Source organism: Natator depressus, chromosome 3 (genome assembly GCF_965152275.1).
Source record: "Natator depressus isolate rNatDep1 chromosome 3, rNatDep2.hap1, whole genome shotgun sequence".
In the NCBI taxonomy this organism is placed as follows: domain Eukaryota; kingdom Metazoa; phylum Chordata; order Testudines; family Cheloniidae; genus Natator; species Natator depressus.
In genome coordinates, this window is record NC_134236.1 from 12,497,330 (window position 1) to 12,519,803 (window position 22,474).

The 22,474-nt window shown below is 47.4% G+C and overlaps 1 protein-coding gene across 2 annotated transcripts; it reads left to right on the forward strand.

Moving 5' to 3' along the window:
- Window positions 1–5,132: 5,132 nt before the first annotated feature.
- On the forward strand, window positions 5,133–22,474 carry FDFT1 (farnesyl-diphosphate farnesyltransferase 1). Of its 2 annotated transcripts, XM_074946771.1 has the most exons (8): window positions 5,133–5,273; window positions 9,201–9,298; window positions 15,252–15,435; window positions 17,402–17,530; window positions 18,463–18,654; window positions 19,693–19,869; window positions 20,404–20,556; window positions 22,253–22,474. In XM_074946771.1, exons 1-8 carry the CDS (start codon window positions 5,133–5,135, stop codon window positions 22,472–22,474), a joined length of 1,296 nt encoding a protein of 431 aa, XP_074802872.1. The 2 variants fall into 2 exon arrangements, with proteins under 2 accessions (XP_074802872.1, XP_074802873.1); XM_074946772.1 differs by lacking the exon at window positions 17,402–17,530 and having other exon boundaries at window positions 5,172–5,273.

Consider the following 22,474-nt stretch of genomic DNA (forward strand, 5'->3'; position numbering starts at 1 on the left):
GTACTTATCTGTGTCCCATTCCTGTAGTATCTGAGTGCCTCCCGCGCTAACATATTTCGCCTCAACACCGCTGGGAGGTGGAGACGTGCTATTATCCCCATTGACAGGTGGGGACATGAGGCCCAGACAGGCAAAAAGTGCCCTGCCCAAAGTCATCCAATGTTTGTGGCAGAGCGAGACCCAGGCTAGCGCCCTAATCATTGCTTCATCCCCCTTCCCTCCCACCACGCTCTCCTGGGGGACGTCTCCTGCTTCAGTAGCCCTCCGCCCCCACCGCCCCCCATGGTAGACTCTCCCACAGCATGGGAGGGCGGTGTGTGACCATATCCGTGTGTCACAAACGTATCCGTGACCAGCTCCTACTCGAGATTCCCCTGTTTATGCATCCCAGGATGACAATTAGCTCTTTTGGCCAGAGCATCACACTGGGATCTCATGTTCAACTGATTATCCACCATGAGACCCAAATGTTTTTCAGAGTCCCTGCTTCCCAGGATAGAATCCCCCATCCTGCAAGTATGGCTCACATTCTTTGTTCCTAGATTTAGCAATATTAAAATGCAGGTGGTTTGCTTGTGCCCAGTGAACCAAGCGATCCAGATTACTCTAAATCAGTGATGTGTCCTTTTCATGATTTACCACTCCTCCAACATTTGTGTCATCTGCAAACTTTATCAGTGATGATGTTGTGGTCTCTTCCAGGTCACTGATAAAAAAATATGTTAAATAGCATAGGGCAGAGGTTCTCAAACTTATCTGATCATGTCCCCCTTCTTTGTGTCTGTAGTAGTTTACTCCCCACTCCGTCCCACCACACAAGTACATATACTGATATATACGACGGCAGTGCTTCCCTTGAATCAGTTTTGGCTTCTTTGTTTTTCACTGGAGTTGTTTTTTGTTTTTGTTTTTTTTGTTCGGCGAGTGAGCCAGTGATTCATTACAATAGGGCAAAAGCAAAAGGTGCTTACAATGAAATGTGCACACCGCATCCTAGCAAATGGATTAACGTATAGATGACAACGAGGCTGTATAATGTGAGGCAAGCTTAACAGAAATCTGTCAAAATGCAGAGCGCCATCTAGAGTCAAAGGCACAGCGCCATCCAAGGACCTGATCTGTCTGGAGGAATCAGCTTTGCTAGTAATTCATTGCTGGGGGGTAAAATGTGCGCAGTACGTTTTTTTCCCGTAAAGCTTCTCCCGCCTCCCCCCCACAATACATTCCGCATCCCCCAAGGGGGTCTGCCCTCCAGTTTGAGAACCTCTGGCATAAGGCTCTGTGACACAGCACCCTGGTCATTGAGCTTGATGCAGCCTGGAGAAGGCTGAAGGTTCACTGGCTGGGGACCGACTGGCTAAGCAGCAGTTCTGCAGAAAAGGACCTGGGGTTTACAGTGGACGAGAAGCTGGATATGAGTCAGCACTGTGCCCTTGTTGCCAAGAAGGCTCATGGCATATTGGGCTGCATTCGTAGGAGTATTGCCAGCAGATCGAGGGAAGTGACTATTCCCTTCTGTTCGGCACTGGTGAGGCCACACCTGGAGTATTGCGTCCAGTTTTGGGCGCCCCACTATAGAAGGTATGTGGACAAATTGGAGAGAGTCCAGCAGAGGGCAACGAAAATGATTAGGGGGCTGGGGCACATGACTTACAAGGAGAGGCTGAGGGAACTGGCATTATTTAGTCTGCAGAAGAGAAGAGTGAGGCGGGATTTGATAGCAGCCTTCAACTACCTGCAGGGGGTTCCAATGAGGATGGAGCTCGGCTGTTCTTAGTGGTGGCAGATAACAGAACAAGGAGCAATGGTCTCAAGCTGCCGTGGGGGAGGTCTAGTTGGATATTAGGAAACACTATGTCCGTAGGAGGGTGGTGAAGCACTGGAATGGGTTACCTCGGGAGGTGGTGGAATCTCCATCCTTAGAGGTTTTTATGGCCTGTCTTGACAAAGCCCTGGCTGGGATGATTTAGTGGGTGTTGGTCCTGCTTTGAGCAGGGGGTTGGACTAGATGACCTCCTGAGGTCTCTTCCAACCGTCATATTCTATGATTCTATGATTCTGCTGGAAGCAGGGAGGAGTTGCTCAGAGGGCGAGCGCTGCAGAGGCGAGAAGCTGCATAGAAGGCTCCTCCTGCAGTATATCTGTGTCATGTTCTGTTTGCTGGAGAACGGAGAAATAAGGGTACATGTGGTGAAAGGGAAACAACTCAGGCATGTTCATGACTGAGGCGCCATGGAAACCAGCAAGACAATGCAACACACAGGGTAGCTGAGGGAGCACCCTGTGACACTTGGGATCTTGTCCGAGATCCTAACCCTCTTAGTTTGGAGAAGGAGGCTGGAGGGGTGACCTGAGCTAGGGCAGGAGGCTCTGGACACAGTGGAGGAGATGCTGCACTGGCTAGTGGAGTAACAGACAGAGATTCAGAAGACCCAGCAGGTGGAGAGATGAGCTCTCCTGAACTGGTAGGCAGAGCAGCAGCGGATGCTACAGGAGTTTATTAAAGAGAGGTCTCAAACAGCAGTAGCTCCTGCAGCTGTTAGTAATTTTCAGTGAGGGAACTGGAAACTGGGCAGTGGGCCAGGGATATAAAATGGCCCTGCGAGATGCCCCCAGTGCCTTTTTAGCGGGTGGCTGCCCGTGCTGGATGGTACTTGGGTAGTTGGGTGCTACGACTGGCCCCTTATCTCACCTGCAAGGCTCAAACGGCCTATATGGCCCTTAGTGAACCCCAAACCAGAGACTATGACCCTCTGAAAGCCACTATTCTGGACAGGGTGGGCCTGTCAGCGGAGAGGTACCACCAGAAATGTAGAGCGGCTAGGTGGAATGGTGGGATGCATCTCAGGGTGTTCTCACGGAAGAGGTTAGACTGGGCCACTCAGTGGTTGAGGCCAGATTGGCAGGACATAGAGACCTTGGTGGACTCAATTATCCTTGAGCAGTTTATGCAGAGCCTCCCGAAGGCTTCTAGGGTCTGGGTCTGGAGGCATCAGCCAAAGTCACTAGATGCTGCAGTAAAAGTAATGGAGGAGTATGTGGAAGTAGATTTCCCATGGAGAGAACTGCATCCCCCTATAAGCCAGGAAGGAGGAAAGAAGATTAAGGATCTTCCTTCATAAAAACCCAGGAAAGAGATGCAAGAGGCGAATACAAGTGCTCCGACTGCTGGCGCAGTAATTTGTAACCAGTGTGGGAGCAAAGGACACAAAAAGCAAGACTGCCCGTATATGGACTGCGGGTTCATGGAACTCTGTGGGTTGGCCGGAGTAAAAGGTGAGTCTGGGATAAAGACAGTTCCCATCAGAATAGGCGAGAAAGCCACAAGGGGAGTCATAGACCCAGCAGCTGCGTATTCCCGAGTCTGAAGCACCTTGGGTAGGCCGCAGGGGCAACAGAAAGGGGTGACAATAACCCTCCATTGTGTGCTTGAATACTTGCTCCATGACTGTCACCCCACTGAAGGTAGGAAGAAGGATTCAGTGGCAAAGAGTGGGTGTGGTAAAGTCATTATCCTTTGTGGTCATGATAGGGCCGGACTGGACTCCATTTCCCTTGAAAAAGGACAAAAGACGGAGAGGGAGACCCATGGTAAGATTGCTACAGTGACTCAGGAGTTCACATTTGTTACTGGGTGGGTGAAATGTAATGATAGAACATACCCCCCCGAATGGGGGGGTCCACCCTGCTTTTGTCAGTCTGCCCTGAAGCTGGCACTCACGGTGGTGAACCACACCTGACAGCGTGACAAGCAGAGACAACGACGTTTTCCCCCGGAGGATCCGTTGGGTCGCACCACGTTGCTGATCGAACCGGGGAGATGGCAGTTGGGTTCAGGCAGTTGGTCCAGCAGCAGGATCAGGGCCAGGGAGGGGTCTCTGCAGGGCGCAGAGCAGGGAGGGAGCTCGCCAGGGTACACGCAGGTAACACAAGGTGATGGGATACAATAAGCGACAGCGGCGGTGCCAGGCACAGGGACCATCACAGCGACTGTGCCATCCCTACCGTCTACATGGAAACTGGGTTTCTGAGGGCTGGCGCTGGGTCGTCAGAGCAGTTTATCGGTATAGGAGTCGGGAACAGCAGTGGGAATTGGGTAGAAGGACAGTGTGTCTGTATAGGGGCAGGGAAAAGCACAGGGTGATGGGGCAGTGCCGGGGGGGGGGGGGGTCAGTGTCTGGGCAGTGGGGTTGGTGTCTGGTGGGGGTGGGGCAGTGTTGGATGTGGCAGGGGTGGGGGGGGGCATGTCATGTGGGGAGGCAGTGTCAGGCAGTGGGGCCAGGGCAGTGAGGCAGTTGGGATGTGGGGGGGGTCCCTGTCTGGTGGGGCAGTGTCAGGCAGAGGGGCTGGTGAGGACGTATTTGGCTGGGGGAGAGATGAGGCAGTTGGGGTGAGGGGGGTCAATGTCTGACGGGGGCAATGTGGGGCAGTGGGGGTGGGGCAGTTGGGATGTGGGGGGGGGTCCCTGTCTGACGGGGGCAATGTGGGGCCAGGGCAGTGAGGCAGTTGGGATGTGGGGGGGTCCCTGTCTGGTGGGGCAGTGTCAGGCAGAGGGGCTGGTGAGGACGTATTTGGCTGTGGGAGCGATGAGGCAGTTGGGGTGAGGGGGGTCAATGTCTGACGGGGGCAATGTGGGGGGAGGTCCCTGTCTGGTGGGGGCAGCGTCAGGCAGTGGGGCCGGGGCAGTGTCTGGCAGGACAGGCGCCGTCAGGCAGAGGGGCTGGTGAGGATGTATTTGGCTGGGGGCGCGAAGAGGCAGTTGGAGTGGAGTGGGGTCAATGTCTGGCAGGGGGCAGTGTCGGGCGGGGGGTGCAATGGGTGCGGGGCAGTGTTTGGCAGGGAGCACAATGGGGCAGTTGGGGTCAATGGGGCAGTGTCAGGCAGTGGGGGCAGGGCAGTGGGGCAGTTAGGATGTGGAGGGGGGTCCCTGTCTGGTGGGGGCAGTGTCAGGAAGTGGGGCCAGGGCAGTGTCTGACAGGGCAGGACGCACTGCCCCTGGGGTGGGTTTGCTCGGGCTGTTGGATGCCCCCTCCCCCACAGGGCCCCTGGGGTGCCGCACACAGGGCTGGACCCTACAGCCTCTCTGACTCCGAAATGAGCTGCAGCCCCTTTGAGCATCCGGTAGAAATTCTATGCCCATGTCACTTGTCCCCAGGTGCGCGCGGCTGCCCATGGAGCGGGTGGGGAAGTGGCTGGGCCGCCCCCGGGAGCTCTACAACCTGCTGTGGTTTAAGATGGGCGGCGGTGCAGCGGTGATGCCCCCACTGGACCAGGTGAGCAGAGTGGGCGGGGTGTGGGCTGAGGGTGCTGGCCACGGGGCATCTCGTCTGACCCGTGAAACCAGTGTCCAGCCTTGATACTGTCTTGTTAACAAGTACATGCCTACAGATGTTTGGTGCTCCCAGCTAGCCCTATGGCAGTGTGCCGAACGCTATCTCCCTGAAGTGGAGGCCTTAGTGGGACTACCTGGGGCTCTTGCTGCTTGAGGGCAACACCTCCCAGACCAAAATTTTATCGAATGTTTCCAGCTGAATGGAAAAGGTCTTGACATGTGCCAGCTGGCCAAGGCAAGACCCTGACCTGGAGTCTGTGGCGCAGTATTTATTGTGAGGTCAGAGTGAAGGGCACTGGATCAAGGTAAGACAATGGGTGGAGGGACACAAAGTTAATCTTCGGTCAGCAGTTAATTTCACATAGGCCCATGGTAACAGCTACTGAAGTCCAACCCTGCTCCTATTGAATTCTGTGCCAAAACTCCCACTGACTTCAGTGGGAACAGGTCACTTCTTTCTGGGGCAGGATCAGACTCAAGTCCTAGAGGTGAAAGACTCCGTCACCACTGTACTTATCCCATGAATCACCCGCAGTAAAGCTGGCTGTACTGGCTAAGACACCGATCCTGCAAGTCACCCTGACTGGATGCAGAGGTCTGCCTGGGCACCGTGAGTTGCCGGAGCAGTGGTGTATGTAGCCTGGCCGACACTACAAAGTTAGGGCGACCTAAGCCACCTTGCATTGACCTAGTTGGTCATGTGTCTACACTTAAATTTGTCTCCCACCAACGTAAGTGCCCCATTACAGTGAAGCAGTAGCACCATCTCCCCGAGTGGCACTGAGCCAGGGTCGATATACCAATGTTGACATAGCGTGAGTGTAGACATTTCATGACTTATGTCAACCCTAACAGCCCTCCAGCAGCTGTCCCACAGTGCCAGACACTGACTGCTCTGGTCACAGTTGTGAACTCTACTGCCGTCAGGTCACAGAGACCGGAAGGCCCCCCTCTCCTTTAAAAAGAAAAGGAGGACTTGTGGCACCTTAGAGACTAACAAATTTATTTGAGCATAAGCTACAGCTCACTTCATCGGATGCATCTAAGGTGCCACAAGTCCTCCTTTTCTTTTTGCGGATACAGACTAACACGGCTGCTACTCTGAAACCTCTCCTTTAAAGTTACACGAATTTTTGAAATGCCTTTTCCTCATGGTCCAGCTCAGCAAGCCCACCTAGCAGCTCTCCCTTGTTGTGTGCCACTGCCCAGCTGACCGTGCCGGCTACACACTCCAGACGCACTCTGGCTGGGAGTGGACAGGAGACACTGGATCTCCTGGGCCTGTGGGGAGAAGAGGCTGTACAGACACAACTCCAGACCAGCCATAGAAAGGTGGACATCTATGAGCATATTGTACGGGGGATGCAGAAGAAGGGATACTGTTGTGTCTCCCAGTGAATCAATTCTTCTTATGGCTCTGCAAATCCCAGAGGATCATGCCCCTTGTGCTCGTAACGCCTGTGACAAAAGTGCAGCGCTGTGCAGGCTCTATGCTTCGTCAGAGATGGCAGACCAGGAGAAGGGCAATGCGGGTTTGTGGGGTTTTAAAAAAAGGGGGGGGGGAAATTATGCGATAGAGATGACATTATGGAATGGAGCCAGTGGCACACTGGGAAGTTGACCCCTTGCTCCCGTCACCCCTCGTTTCTGCTCCATCATGCATTGCCAACGCTTCCCAAAGGACAGTGGGCTGGTGGTGGAGAGTTGCACACTGATATACCTACCCATGGCGCACTGCACTCACAAGTGCTCCTGGTGAGTATCCGCAGCGCCGACACAAGGACCCAAGTATGTGTAACTCCTGGGTGTGTGGTCTGTTCCCTCTAGTGATTAGGGGTATAGAACGGCTGCTGTATGAGTCTGCTAGGTCCCTAGGGCCATGTGGCTTTTAGCTCATGCAGTAGAGACCCATGCATTTAGCTCCAGAGGTCCCAGGTTCAATCCCGCCTGCTGACAACCGGGGTTTGTTGGTGTTACATATGCACAACCACAAACAATATATTAACTGCGGCAGCTGTACGCCGATGTAACTTGTGTCAGTCAAAGTTTGCCGTGTAGCTGTGGCCTAAGACCCAGGTCCTGCAAGTTGATCTATGTGGGTGTGCTCAGTGAGTGACAATGGGGCTCAGTGCGAGCAGATCTTGTCTGTTTTGCAGCCCAATGGGGCACACCAGTGTTGATCAGCTAGTAGGACTGAGGCATCACTTTGTGTTCCCAAGCTGGTGACTGCTAGCAGTCACTGTTCAGAAGATTTCAGAGTAGCAGCCGTGTTAGTCTGTATTCGCAAAAAGAAAAGGAGTACTTGTGGCACCTTAGAGACTAACCAATTTATTTGAGCATAAGCTTTCGTGAGCTACAGCTCACTTCATCGGATGCATACTGTGGAAACTGCAGAAGACATTATATACACAGAGACCATGAAACAATACCTCCTCCCACTGTTCAGAAAGATGGTAAGTGCCATTTTTAATCAACTATTTTCACATTGATACCACATTAGTGAGGCAAGTCATTCCACTTGGAGAAAACACTTTCAAAATACGTCCCCCCTCTCCCTCCAAACAATCTCTATTACACTTAGGGCTCAACAACTCCCCTGGGTTTAATTATCCCGTTTCCGGCTGAGATGAGATGGGGAATGGTCTGTCTAAAAATATGGATGGATATAGGGAATTCAATATGGAAAGATCCCTCTTGGTCTGAAAGTTTTTGTATTATAAAATTCTCTGTTGGTTCAATAAAAGATACGAAACCAAGACTTTCACCTTATATCATGCTCCTCTCTGAAAATGTTTTACCTATTTAGCATTACAAGTGATACCAAAGAGTACTGTAACAGACAGAGATCAGAGGAAAACCCATTTATTCTGGGGGTTTCCTCCCTAGCTTTGCTCATTGCATATGACAGCATTTCATATTTAGTTACTGTAACCCGCACACCTCCAGGGTGTGGTGCTCTGTCCCATCTAGTGGCACCGAGACCACTTAGAGAGAGATTATGAGTCTGCTCTACAGCCTTAGCTAGCAGCCAGTTGGCTTTTAGCTCGTGCGGTAGAAGCTCATGCACTAAGCTCCAGAGATCCCAGGTTCAATCCTGCCCACTGACAACCGGTGTTTGTTGGTGTTACATTACTTTCAGCATTTTTCCTGCATTAGCCAATCACTTTGCCCCTGTTTGTACTGTGCTTCCACATGAGGTTAGGGGAGTGAAAAATACAGGGAAAAGAAGGAAAATGTGAATGTGAAACCATAAAGCAGCAGAGCCCAGGAAAGTGTAGTACATGGAACTAATTTAAACTTAAAAAATCAACTAGATTTCACGATGACTGTGTTCTTTTCTTAGTGATGCATGTTTATAGTCCATAAAGCCTTGCAGTGCACTAGTGGACAGGCAAATAACTAGCCTATAGATTTTAAATCAATATTTACCATCTAGCAGTACAGAGAAGGTGCTATGCATTGAACATATGTATTGAGGCTGCAAGACATCCTGGTAGGTGACACCAGGGGGGACCATTTCACATAGAGTTAAGTCACGGGTTGCTCCAGGGTGCATGGAATTGATGGGAAGGGACTCTTCTTGGGAGCCCAGTATCAATGGTTGGGGTTCAGTGTCTCTGGGGCACACAGGGTTAGCGGATGGGTGCTCTCTCCAGGCCCCCCGGAGCTGTGCTAGGAGGCACAGCAGACCATGCTGTTCCTCCTGTGGGAGGGTAGCCAAGGACAGTGGGGTATCCGGAGGGTGTTCCCCCTTGCCACTGGGCCGGCTCTGGAGGGGCAGCCGGCTTTTGCACCAAGGCTTCCCCTCTGGGATCTGCCTGGCCTTGCCCACTTCCAGCAGCCCGTGTCCCCTCTGCTCTGCCCACAGGATGCGCTCAGCGACAGACTCAAGATCTGCTACCGGTACCTGAACCAGACCAGCCGGAGCTTCGCCGCTGTCATCCAGGCCCTGGATGGGGAGCTGCGGTGAGTGCCCACAGCGGGGAGCTGGACATGAGGGAGTTCATAGGCATAGGCTGTGAGGCAGGGGCCAGTCACTCCCTCACCTTAACGTCATAGGAAAGGGTTAATTAAGCAAGTTCCATGCAGTGGGAGCGGCTGGGGACATTGGACATGGGAAGGTCACTAGGGCAGCTGTGCTGGCCAGGACAGGGTTAATGTAAATATATCCATACCAGGGGAGCACCTAGCTTAGCTGGTCCGTAGAGGGTTAACAAGTAGAGGGTTATGCAAGCAGCAAGAGCCCAGCAGAAGCACCTGGCTGAGTGGGCCGGGGGGGTTAATCAAGTGTCCTGGCAATAAATAGGCATTATCAGTGGGAGATAGGTACCTGACCAGCTTTGGAGCCTGGTGGCATTTTCAAAAGTGCCTATCTGCATCATTAGGAGCCTAAATACCTTTGAAAATCTGGCCCCACGGTCTTCATGTTGGTAGAATTTTGAGATCCCGTCCTTTCACACTGGGGTTTTATTCATAGATTGGAAGAAGAAAACAGCTTTCCTGTTTTTTCAACTCTGGCTTGGTTTCTCCTCTTTGAATGATCTAGTCCAAATGAAGAAAATATCCTCTCTGCACCTTCTAGCTAAACTGAAACCAAAAGTAACTAAGACTTGGTCTACACTAAAAAGTTAGGTTGACGCGGCAACATCACTCAGGGTTGTCAAAAATCCACCCCCTAGAGTGGTGTAGTTAAGCCGACCTAACCCCCAGTGTAGACCGCAGAAGAATTCTTCCTCAACCTAGCTACTGCCACTTGGGGAGGTGGATTACCTACCCTGACAGGAGAACCCCTCCTGTCGGCGTAGGTAGTGTCTACACTGAAGCAGTACAGCAAATGCTGCTGTGGCATTTCAGATTTAGACAAGCCCTAAGGCAAAATCTTTTCTACACAATAGAAACTGATAGTACTTACTGAATACCATGATTCGCTCCATTGTAAAGACTGAACATAATATAGACACTGACTTATCTATTCCTTTTCTAATGGTTCCTAACATTCTGTTAGCTTTTCTGACTGCCACTGTGCATTGATCAGATGTTTTCAGAGAACTCCAAGAGCTCTTTCTTGAGTGGTAAGAGCTAATTAAGACACCATCATTTTGTATGTAGAGTTGGGATTATGTTTTCCAGTATGCATTACCTTGCATTAATCAAGACTTAATTTCATCTGCCATTTTGTTACTCACTCACCCAGTTTTGTGAGATCCCTTTGTAATTCTTCTCAGCAATTTTGTATCATCTGCAAACTCTGCCCCTCACTGTTTACCCCCTTTTCCCCAGATCACTTATGAATATTTTGAACAGCACTGGTCCCTGTACAGATCCCTGGAGGACACTGCTATTTATCTCTCTCCATTCTGAAAACTGACCATTTATCCTATCCTTTGTTTCCTATCTTTTCACCAGTTACTGATCCATGAAAGGACCTTCCCTCTTATCCCATAACTGATTACTTTACTTAAGAGCCTTTTGGTGAGGGATCTAGTCAAAGGATTTCTGAAAGTCTAAGAACACTATATCCACTGGATGACCCTTGTCCACATGTTTGTTGATGACTGTCAAAGAATTCTAGTAGATTGGTGAGACACGATTTTCCTTTTACAAAAGCCATGTTGACTCTTCCCCAACAAATCGCATTCATCTGTGTGTCTGATAATTCCGTTCTTTACTATAGTTTCAACCAATTTGCCTGGTACTGAAGGTAGGCTTACCAGCTAGTAACTGCCAGGATCACCTCTGGAGCCCTTTAAATAAAATTGGTGTCACATTAGCTATCCGCCAGTCATCTGGCACAGAAGCTGATTTAAGTGATAGGTTATGTACCACAGTTCTGCAATTTCATATTTGAGTTCCTTCAGAACTCTTGAGTGAATACCATCTGCTCCTGGTGGCTTGTAACTGTTTAACTGATCAATTTGTTCCAAAACTTCCTCTACTGATACCTCAGTCTGGGACTGTTCCTCACATTTGCCACCTAAAAAGAATGGCTCAAGGTGTGGGAATCTCCCTCATATCCTCTGCAGTGAAGATCGATGCAAAGAATTAATTTAGCTTCTCTGCAATGGCCTGGTATTCCTTGAGTGCACCTTTAGCACCTTAATAGTCCAGTTTGTTTGGCAGGTTTCCTGCTTGTCATATACTTAATTTTGTTTTTTATTAGTTTTTGAATGTTTTGTTAGTTGCTCTTAAAACTCTTTTTTGGCTTGCCTAATTATACGTTGACACTTGACATGCCAGAATTTATGTTCCTTTCTATTTTCTTCAGTTGGATTTGAGCTCAGATTTTTAAAGAATGCCTTGTTGATTCGAACCTTCTTTTTTATTCTGTTTAGCTCTGGTGGGACTTTTTTGATCCTTGTACTATTTTTTTAAAATTTGGGGTATATATTTAATTTGAGCCTCTATTATGATGTTTTTAAATGTTTCCATGCAGCTTGCAGGCATTTCACTCGTGACTGTTCCTTTTAATTTCTGTTTAACTAGCCTCCTCAGTTTTGTGCAGCTCCCCCTTTTGAAGTATAATGCTAATGTGTTGGGCTTCTTTGGTATTTTCCCTCTCACAAAGATGTTAACTTTAATTATATTATGGTCACTATTACTGAGCGGTTCAGCTATATTCACTTCTTGGACCAATCCTGTGCTCCACTTAGGACTAAATCAAGAATTGCCTTTCCCCTTGTGGGTTCCAGGACTAGCTGCACCAAGAAGCAGTCATTAAAAATGTCTAGAAATTTTATCTCTGCATCCTGTCCTGAGGTGACGTGTACCCAGTCAATATGGGGATAATTGAAATCCCCCATTATTGCTGGGATGTCTGTTTAATCCACCATTAATATTGAGTTTTCTATTTTTATAGCCTTTCTGATCTTTCTGAGCATTTCACAGTCACCATAACCAGTCTAGTCAGGTGGTCTGCAGAATATTCCTAATACACTCTTATTATTCAAGCAGAGAGTTTCTATCCAGAGAGATTCTATGGTACAGTTTGATTCTTTAAAGATTTTTACTATACTTTGTTTCCTTTCACACATAGTGCCAATCCCCCACCAGCACAACCTATGCTGTCATTCCTATATATTTTGTACACTGGTATTACTGTGTGCCATTTTTTTCACAGTTCCACCAAGTTTCTGTGATTCTTATTATATCAATATCCTCATTTAATATCGGGCAGTCAAGTTCACCCATCTTAGTATTCAGACTTCTTGCATTTGTATAAGAGCACTTTTAAAATTTGTCCCTTTTTAGTTGTTGGCCTTCATCTGATGTAATTGAACGGGACTCTTTTTCATTTGACTGTTTTTCTTCAGCTTCTACATGTACTTTATCAATTTGTATCCTCTCCTATTTACTAGGTGTAATGGTGTGGCAGTCACCTCTCACGAGTGCCCCCTTCTGGTCAGGTGTGTCTGGAGTCTTTAAACAGTCCAGGCCCTGGTTTCAGGCTGTACCTGCAGGGCTTCCTACCTGGAGACAATGGTTTTGCCCTTTCTCCAGCTGGGCCACTAAGTAGTTCAGAGCCCCTTCTGGGGGGTTCTCACTGTCCAATTGTAGGCCCGCCCACTACTCCCACTGTCCCAACCCAGGAACCCTAAGAATAGCAGCCACACGCTGCCATGTCCCTTTAGCAAAACTGCCCACAATTCCATGGGCCACTTCCCCTTGGCCCCAGCCTTCACCAAAGCTTCATCCTTACCTGATGGGGTCTAAATTAGCTGTTACCACTCAACAAAGAGATCTTGGAGTCATTGTGGATAGTTCCCTGAAAATATCCACTCAATGTGCCACGGCAGTCAAAAAAGCGAACAGAATGTTGGGAATCATTAAGAAGATAGAAAATATCCTATTGCCTCTATATAAATCCATGGTACGCCCACACCTTGAATACTGCGTGCAGATGTGGTCGCCCCATCTCAAAAAAGATATATTGGAATTGGAAAAGGTTCAGAGAAGGGCAACAAAAATGATTAGGCTGCCGTATGAGGAGAGATTAATAGGACTTTTCAGCTTGGAAAAGAGATGACAAAGGGGGATAGAGGTCTATAAAATCATGACTGGTGTGGAGAAAGTAAATAAGGAAGTGTTATTTACTCCTTCTCATGCCACAAGAACTAGGGGCCACCAAATGAAATTAATAGGCAGCAGGTTTAAAACAAACAAAAGGAAGTATTTTTTCACACAATGCACAGTCAACCTGTGGAACTCCTTGCCAGATGATGTTGTGAAGGCCAAGACTATAAAAGGGTTCAAAAAAGAAGTAGATAAATTTGTGGAGGCTAGGTCCATCAGTGGCTATTAGCCACGATGGGCAGGGATGGTGTTCCTAGCCGCTGTTTGCCAAAAGCTGGGAATGGGCGGCAGGGGATGGATCACTTGATGATTAGCTGTTCTGTTCATTCCCTCTGGGCACCTGGCACTGGCCACTGTCAGAAGACAGGATACTGGGCTACATGGATCTTTGGTCTGACCCAGTATGGCCATTCTTATGTTCTTATGACAGAATATAGCTGGACTTCGGCAAGGCTTTTGACACAGTCCCACAAAACATTCTGATAAATAAGATGGAGAAATGTGGGCTTGGCAGAACTACCATTCAATTGATACATAATTGGTTAAACAAACACAAAGAAAGAATAACTATTAATGGCATGATGTTGAATTGGAGGTAGGTCCCAAGTGGGGTTCCACAGGGATCTGTTCTGGGACTGATGCTGTTGAACATCTGTATTAATGACCTGGATGTAGGAATAGAGAGCGTCCTGACCAAATTTGCAGATGACACAAAACTGGGTCAGGGGGTTGCCAACGCTTTGGAAGATAGAACTACAATTCAGTGGGATCTTGATAAATTGGAGAACTGGGCTATAGACAACAAAATGAAATTCAACAAAGACAAATGCAAGGTGCTACACTTACAGAAGCAAAACCAAATGCACAAATACACAAGAGGGATAACTGGCTTAGCAGCAGCACTGCTGAGAAGGATCTGGGAGTTGTGGTGGATCACAGCCTCAACATGAGTCAGCAATGTGATGCTGTTGCAAAAAAAGCAAATACATTTTAGGTTGCATTAACAGAGAAATAGGCAAGTTACAGGAGGTGATAGTACCACTCTACTCGGCGCTGGTCAGACCTCAGCTGGAGTACTGTGTCCAGTTTTGGTCACCACTATATAGAAAGGATGTAGAGAAACTGGAAAGGATCCAGAGGTGAGGGACAAAGATGATCAGAAGGATGGAATGCAAGCCATACGAGCAAAGGCTGAAGGAACTGGGTATGTTTAGTTTGGAAAAGATGAGGTTAAGGGGGATATGATAGCGGTCTTCAAATACTTGAAAGGCTGCCATAAAAAAGATGGAGAAAAGTTGTTCTCTCCTGCCACAGAGGGCAGGACCGTAAGCAATGGGGTCAAACTATAGCATAGCAGATTTAGATTAAATCTCAGGAAAAACTTCCTAACTATAAGAACAGCAGGACAATGGAACAGACTGCAGAGGGAGGTTGTGGAAACTCCTTCATGGGAGGTTTTCAAAAGGAGGCTGGATAGCCATCTGTCTTGGATGGTTTAGACACAACAAACCCTGCATCGTGGCAGGGGGTTAGACTAACTCTTTGATCCTATGATTCTACCTCTCTGCCTCCCTTGGCTCCTCCAGTTCAGCCACTCTGGTGTCCAGAGCCCATACTCGGTCTCTGAGGGCCTTGAGCTTCTTTCACTGAATGCACACGTACGTCACCTGCCCACAAGGCAGGTAATCATACATGCTACACTGAGTGTAATAAACAGGATAGTCCCCACTCTGCTGCTGGACTGTTTAATTTGAGAATGTCTGTTACAAAAGCCATGTGATAATTTTAAAATACTTTTCAGAGTAATAGGGAATCCCAAGTAATAGGGAATCCTTTTCTCCCTCCGTAGTCATGCTGTGTGCATATTGTACCTGGTTCTCCGAGCTCTGGACACTGTAGAAGATGATATGACCATCAGTTTAGAAACCAAGGTCCCAATGTTGCATGACTTCCACTCCTATCTGTATCAGCCGGACTGGAGATACATGGAGAGCAAGGAGAAGTATAAGCAAGTGCTTGAGGACTTTCCAACGGTGAGCCATTAGTTTCCATATTTCAGACTATAATATAACCCATATGTTGACGAGTACAGGTATCCACTTCAAACATCTTTGCAACTTGGTACGTAGGAATTGCCAGATGACTGAAGACATGGTTATTGGCAATGCCTGCTGGAGTGTCACCGGGTTTGCTGTTGGAATATATACGAATCAGAGATGTCAAAAACAACTTATTTGTAACTCTGCAATTTCCACAGTATGCATCCGATGAAGTGAGCTGTAGCTCACGAAAGCTCATGCTCAAATAAATTGGTTAGTCTCTAAGGTGCCACAAGTCCTCCTTTTCTTTTTTCTAAACTGCCTTAGAATTTCAGGCACTTCCCAGCTTTGATACTGAGGACTATATTTTAGAGGCCCCAAATCATATCTATTCACATACCTACAGTCATGTACATTTCACTGCAGTTGTGTGTAATTGTGGTGATTTAGGGGGTCTACACACTTGCACATGTGACTGCATTCAAAATTGGGGGAAAATTACATGCTGATAAACTTTGCATGTGTGCAAGTGAGGGTCACCCTCTGAAAACTTGGCTCTAAAAATTATGTTCCCTTGGGTGTTGAAAAAGCAGATGAGCTTCAAACTGTGAAATGACAGACTTGGTAATTCTTGCTCTCCGTGTCAATAGACCTCAGGTGTGACATGCCCTGCCCCCTGGAAGGAAGGGGAATGATAGCAACTCGCTCTGTGAGCTCCTGATGCCCAGTTTATGGAGGGAGTTACCTTGGTGGAGGCTTTGGAGAATATGTTACTTACTTACAAGAGTCTTGAGGAACTTGTTCTACTTAGTTTATCAAAGAGAAGGTTAAGACTCTAGTGGAGAGCTCTTTAATCTAGCAGACAAAGGCATAACAAGATCCAGTGACTGAAAGGTACAGCTAGACACATTCAGACTGGAAATAAGATGCGCCTTTGAACAGTGAGGGGAATTACCCATCAGGGCAAGGTAACCAGGGATGTGGTGGATTCTCTGTCACCAGAAGTCTTTAAATTGAGACTTTCTTAAAGGTATGGTCTAGTTCAACCAGGAGTTACAGAGCTCAATGATGGAATTGCTGTGTGAAAATTTCTGGCCTGTGTTATGCAGCAGGTCGGACCAGATGATCCTAGTGGTCCTTTCTAGCCATACTTCTATGAAATATTAAAAGAAAACTACAATCATAGAGAAAGACACGGTACCAAGGATAGACCTGAAGAATAGCGCTATAAGGAGGCTCTTTCAGCTGTCAGAAGAGGAGGTTATGTGAAGTGATAGAGAGAAAGGCTGATGCAAAGTGAATAGAGGATTCGGGGAGTGGAGAAAAGAAAGAGATGAGGTCTGGAAGATAAAGACCCAGTCCATGGATTGCTTTAAGAACAAGGAGGGCAGCTTTGAACTAGGCTCTGGAATACATGGAGAGCTGTGGGAGCAGTTTGAGGCTAGGAGTGATGTGAGCATGCTGCTTTGCCTGGGAGAAAGGCATCCAGTGGCAATCCACACATGCTGACATCTGGGGAGATGGGCCTTGGGGACGATATAGCGAGCCAAGCTTCAAAAGAACACTGGAAATCTTTTCTTTTCACTGTTCCCATCAGCTTACCTGCTGTTCACTTGCTGGGACTCTTCCCACAGAGTTTATTGTTGTAAGCAAGCTTTCACGAACTCCCAAGTGGTGCTGCCCAAGGTTATACTGTCTTCATGAAGATACAAATTGCATCTGAGCTGTGGCCAAAGATCAGAGGAATTTTTGTTTAAGAACTTGCTGAATCAGTGTTTACTGCTGAGTGGCTTGAATCTGCTTCCATTGAAGCCAGTGCGGAATTTTGCCAATCCCTTCAGTGGGGAGCAGGATAAAACCCCATTAAGCTGTAACCTATCATTCTCTTAGCCTGTTCATGAATGCCAAATTCTGCTTCACTTTCAGCACTATGTATATTTCCTTGTGGTTTCTGCTGTAGATCTCCTTGGAGTTCAGGAACCTGGCAAAGGTGTATCAAGATATGATTGCAGATATTTGTCACAAGATGGGAGCTGGTATGGCAGAGTTCTTGCAAAAGAAGGTTGATTCCCTGCAAGAGTGGGATAAGGTAAGTAAATCTGTAAGTGAGCATGGAGAGAGCATGCTCAGAGTAACACCCACAGTCCCTGCTGGAGGCCTGGCATTCTGCATTTGCCGCAGATCGTTACAGTTTCTTCTCCCCTGGGATTGGTGATGCTCACCCAGTCGTAGACAGGTACCCAAAATGAGCAAAGGGCAAAGTGTTAACTCAGAGTCTTGCTACTTGGGCAGCCTCCTTCGATGTGAATGTAAAGAGTTATCTTAGCGATGAGATCTCTATGTAAATTTCACCAGGCATCAAAAAGCTACTGTATGTTGTTACTGACCCTTGACAGTGTTTGTAAATGTTCACAAAAGAGCCTTGAAGGGACGGTGTCCCTAGCCTCTGTTTGCCAGAAGCTGGGAATGGGCAACAGGGGATGGATCACTTGATGATGACCTGTTCTGTTCATTCCCTCTGGGGCACCTGGCACTGGCCACTGTCGGAAGACAGGATACTGGGCTAGATGGACCTTTGGTCTGACCCAGTAGGGCCATTCTTATGTTCTTATGATGCTGTTTTGGAGCTCTTTGACTAGAATCAGCTATTGAAGCAGCTGCTCTCCTATGGGTCTTTCATCTGGAAAGTGGAAGCCCTGAGCTGCTAACAGCTGTGGATGACACATTTGCTATTTTTCCTGAGTGGAGCAGTGCTCTGGTGGTAGAATCCATGTTGCAGAAGCATATTCCTGGGGTTGGGATGTTGGCTGTCAAGCACGGGCATGAAGAGACATGCTTAGGAATGCTCAGCCCATGTAACTCTGAATTCAGAGGCAAAATCAAACACCACTGACATAGTCCTCAAAACAAGGAAAGGCGCACACAGCACACGCAGTAACCTACAGGTGTCATTTTGATGTAGCCATTTGGACTAGGGGATATAGATCGATAAACATTTTTTCCCCTCTCCAAACCTTGCAGTATTGTCACTACGTTGTTGGGTTGGTGGGCATTGGCCTTTCCCGTCTGTTCTCTGTGCTGGAGCTAGAAGACCCTATCATAGGACGGGACACAGAGCTTGCAAATTCCATGGGCGTCTTCATTGAGAAAACCATCATCATCCGTGATTATCTGGAGGACCAGCTGGCAGGAAGAGAATTCTGGCCCAGAGAGGTAAAGGAAACCAGCCCTTTTTAAGATGAGAACTTCTGCTAGGTACGGCTCATTAGGAAGTGTTAGTGTTGTGATTCAGACAGCTCATCTGAAAGGGACAGGACTGGAGATGCTGGTACTGCTTTGATGCAGTTTAGTCAGAACTAGTTGGGAGACTCATTTCACAGAATTCATATTCAGTTCCTATTCTGATATAGAAGATCTCTGGGCTTTTTCAAAAAAAACTTGCCCAAGTCTGTTTGTATGGAGTTAGGCCAAACACTTCTGCCCTAGAGCTCTGAGCAGTCACATTTAGCCATGTGTGTGTCCCACAGGGGCTAAACTCTATTGCTAACATTGATAAATTTGTATACTAGTAACTGTCATATGAAGGGATGGCAAGTGCATGGTTCACATCCAAACATCTCATTAATGTGTCCATTAAAGCAAAACTCAGAGGAGAAGCTGGAACGTCTGCGGTGTTTTTGTCTCCCTGTGATCATGGAGCAAAGCTGTGATCTAGGAGACCAGGCTTATTGTCCTTGGTCATGCATCTGTTCAGCAGAGGGTTTAGAGAAACCTCTACTGTCAGAGAACACCCAGTATGCTATTGCTGTGCTCCATGCACCAGCACCATTGGCAGGATATGACATCACTGTTGTAATAAGTGTGTAAGTGCATTGTAGAATCAGAGGCATGGATGTTCAGCTTCAGAGCTCCCACCTGGGTCAAATTCTTCTCAGCAGAGTGGGATCCAAATGCCTTTGTTTTGTGTCTGTCTAGAAATTCACCACTTTGGTAGGACTCTCTTCTAGAAGTTAGTCTCTGTATCCCAGGTCTCATTGAGAGGGGCACTGTAATGGGGCTGAATGGAATTGGAGGCTAGAGTAATCTTGAGTGTTTTAAAGGTCCTTTTTCTGACTGCAACAAGGTCTGATTATGAGAATGAGGTGACGTTCAGTAATAAGATTTTTGTTTGATACGGGCCCCCTTTGAATATGAATGTCTGAAAAGTGCTAACTGCTGAGTGGCGTTCCTATATACTGTCGGTGTTCCCAGGTTTGGAGCAGGTATGCCAAGAAGCTGTCGGATCTCGCCAAGCCAGAGAACATTGATGTGGCTGTCCAGTGTATGAATGAACTGATCACAAATGCTTTACACCATATCCCTCATGTCCTCACCTACTTATCTAGACTGAAAACCCAAAGTGTCTTCAACTTCTGCGCTATTCCGCAGGTAGGTTAACATTTGCAGATGTTTTAAACAGGATCTTCTAGCTGCTTCATCCTCTCCCTTGGAACTGGATGTCCTTTGAGGTCTATGCATAGTGTTTAATAGTAGCATTATTTAATAACTGTACATAAATAAATTCAATGTGGAACATTTTGAGTGTTTGCCTCGTCCTGAGAAACTGTGTCCTTTCCGCAAGGGAATGGCTTTGCTTTTGGCTATGGTGTGGGAAGTTGGAGATGATTGCTGCCAGATGAATGTAAATAAACAGGACTCTCTTTTCTCCTAAGCTAAGACAATCCTACATAGTTAATGAAAATATTAGGAACCTTTCTGTTCTCTGTCTTCCTTTTCTTTGCTTTAGTCATCCATTGTGAGCAGTGCTTCTTTAGAAATCATTTCTCTGTTCTCTGCTTTAAGCTAAGCTCTGCCTTTTACACCGTGGGTGATTTGCCATCGATTTCAAATGGAGCCAGGATTTCATCCCATGTGCACAGCTTACAGCACAGAGTAAATGCTGTTTTTGTCATTTCTCCCTAGGTGATGGCCATCGCCACTCTGGCGGCCTGTTACAATAACAAACAGGTGTTTAGGGGGGTGGTGAAGATTCGGAAAGGACAAGCTGTCACTTTAATGATGGATGCCACGAACATACAGGCTGTCAAGTCTATAATGTACCAGTATGTGGAAGAGGTGGGTTGGATGGCTTGCTTTGAATGACTAACTTTCAAATGTAGATGTTCCTCTTTCCTCCTCAGGTCTATGCAGTTAGGGCTAAGCTGGGGGTACCATTGTAACCCTCTGTTTCAGCCGTTTAGTAACTTTCATTTTCTTTTGGCCAAAATTGCTGAAGATCTAGAAACAAGCATAGCATGAAACAGCTTGAAATAGTAAAGTCTGGAATGCGGCTGTTTTCCTTGGTGCTTTAGATTCTCTGGCCTCACTCATTTGTGTTTCAGGTTTCATTCAGATTTTATACACACTGTAGCATAATGCAACACCGATATTACACAGTTGTATGCAATAGTATAACATGGGTGCTACAATTTGTGTAAACACCCCATATTTGTTTGTCTAAATACTGTACAGTTTCCTCATGAGTCAACTTAACGGGGAATTGCACAGTTCCTGTCTGGAAAGTTTTTGTATCTTTCCAGAGCATCATGGAGAACAAAAGGCCTTTAATTGCTATGACTGTGCAAATTGGCCGATATGTAGGGCAAAACTTTGGTGGCTTGACTCACCTATTTCTAAAACTGTCATCTCACAGTGCCACAGTCCCTTAATGCAGGTACCCCTGCAGTCAATGGGAGTTCTCAGAAGTGCACTGGATGGTATACAAAAATAAAGACATGGTCCTCATCTCTAAGGAGCTGGTGAGAAGCTGACGGCCCCACTGACATCAATTACCATTGAAAACCAGGCCACCAAATTCTGATTAAACAAAATGGTTCTTGCAAGAAGACTGCTCAGGGGATGTCTCATAGCCATGGGCAGGGCCACTGTAGAACACTGCTAGCTACGCTTGGGTCTATGGTTGTTCCTAGCAACATTCTGACATGTTTCCCCTGGACCGTGCAGATGGGAACTCTCTGAAAATTGTCTGAGAACAGTATTGTGAGCTCATGCAAGGGAGTACCTTGGCCCTGTTAAAATCAGAGCTAACTGGTTCACAGACAGTTCTTGTTGGCAAGATGCAAATGCTGTCCCTGAGTTAGATGCCACTTTGTAGTGGTTGTATGACCTCCGAGTAGCTCTGGGCTGAGCTGATTTAACCATATTAATAACAGGGCTTATGATGGGCTACAAAATGTTTAGACCCATGGCCCAGTTTTTCAAAGGTACTTATGTTCCTAAATCCCTCTGAAACCAATGTGATTTAGGCACCTAAATATCTTTTTAAAATCCCAGTGCAGGCGGTGTCAGCAAGGACTTCCAAGCAGGACCTGTTACTTAGTTTTAAACAATAGACTTCTGCACACGGCTGAAGGTGCCCTAGCGCAGAAACAGCAAGTCCAACCAATTTCCAGCAGCATTAAAAGCCGATGAGCCTCGTTCAGGCTAATGGCTCAAACGCCATTGCAGACTGACTCCTAAAGAGTATAGGCTAAAACAGAGTTCAGCTGTGAGCACAGTTCTCAGACAAAACATTCCCAGGGAAATGGGGCTTGAATCTTGCTAAGCTGGTGCCATTCTGATCTCAATGCAGCTTTCAAACTAGGCAGTTTCCCATTCCTGGGGAGTATTGTCCTGTTTGGATATCCATGGCATCACTGCAATGATACAGCTCCTGTGAGGGAGGTCCCGTTTCACATTTGAGGGCTACTAGATGGTGTGTTGTTCTCATGGTTATTTCCTAATCTTGCACGGGCTTTTTTTCTCTCTTCAGATCTATCGGAAGATCCCAAGTGCTGACCCATCTTCTAACAAGACCCAGCGGATCATCGTCTCTATCCAGACACTGTGTTTGCCCAGTGGCACGGTGGTATCCCATAACCATTACTCCCCCATCTACCTCTCATGCACCGTGCTTCTGGCAGCGCTGAGCTGGCAGTATCTGAGTGCGATGTCAGAGGCGTTGGAGGAGGATGTACAGGCCAATGGGAACTGA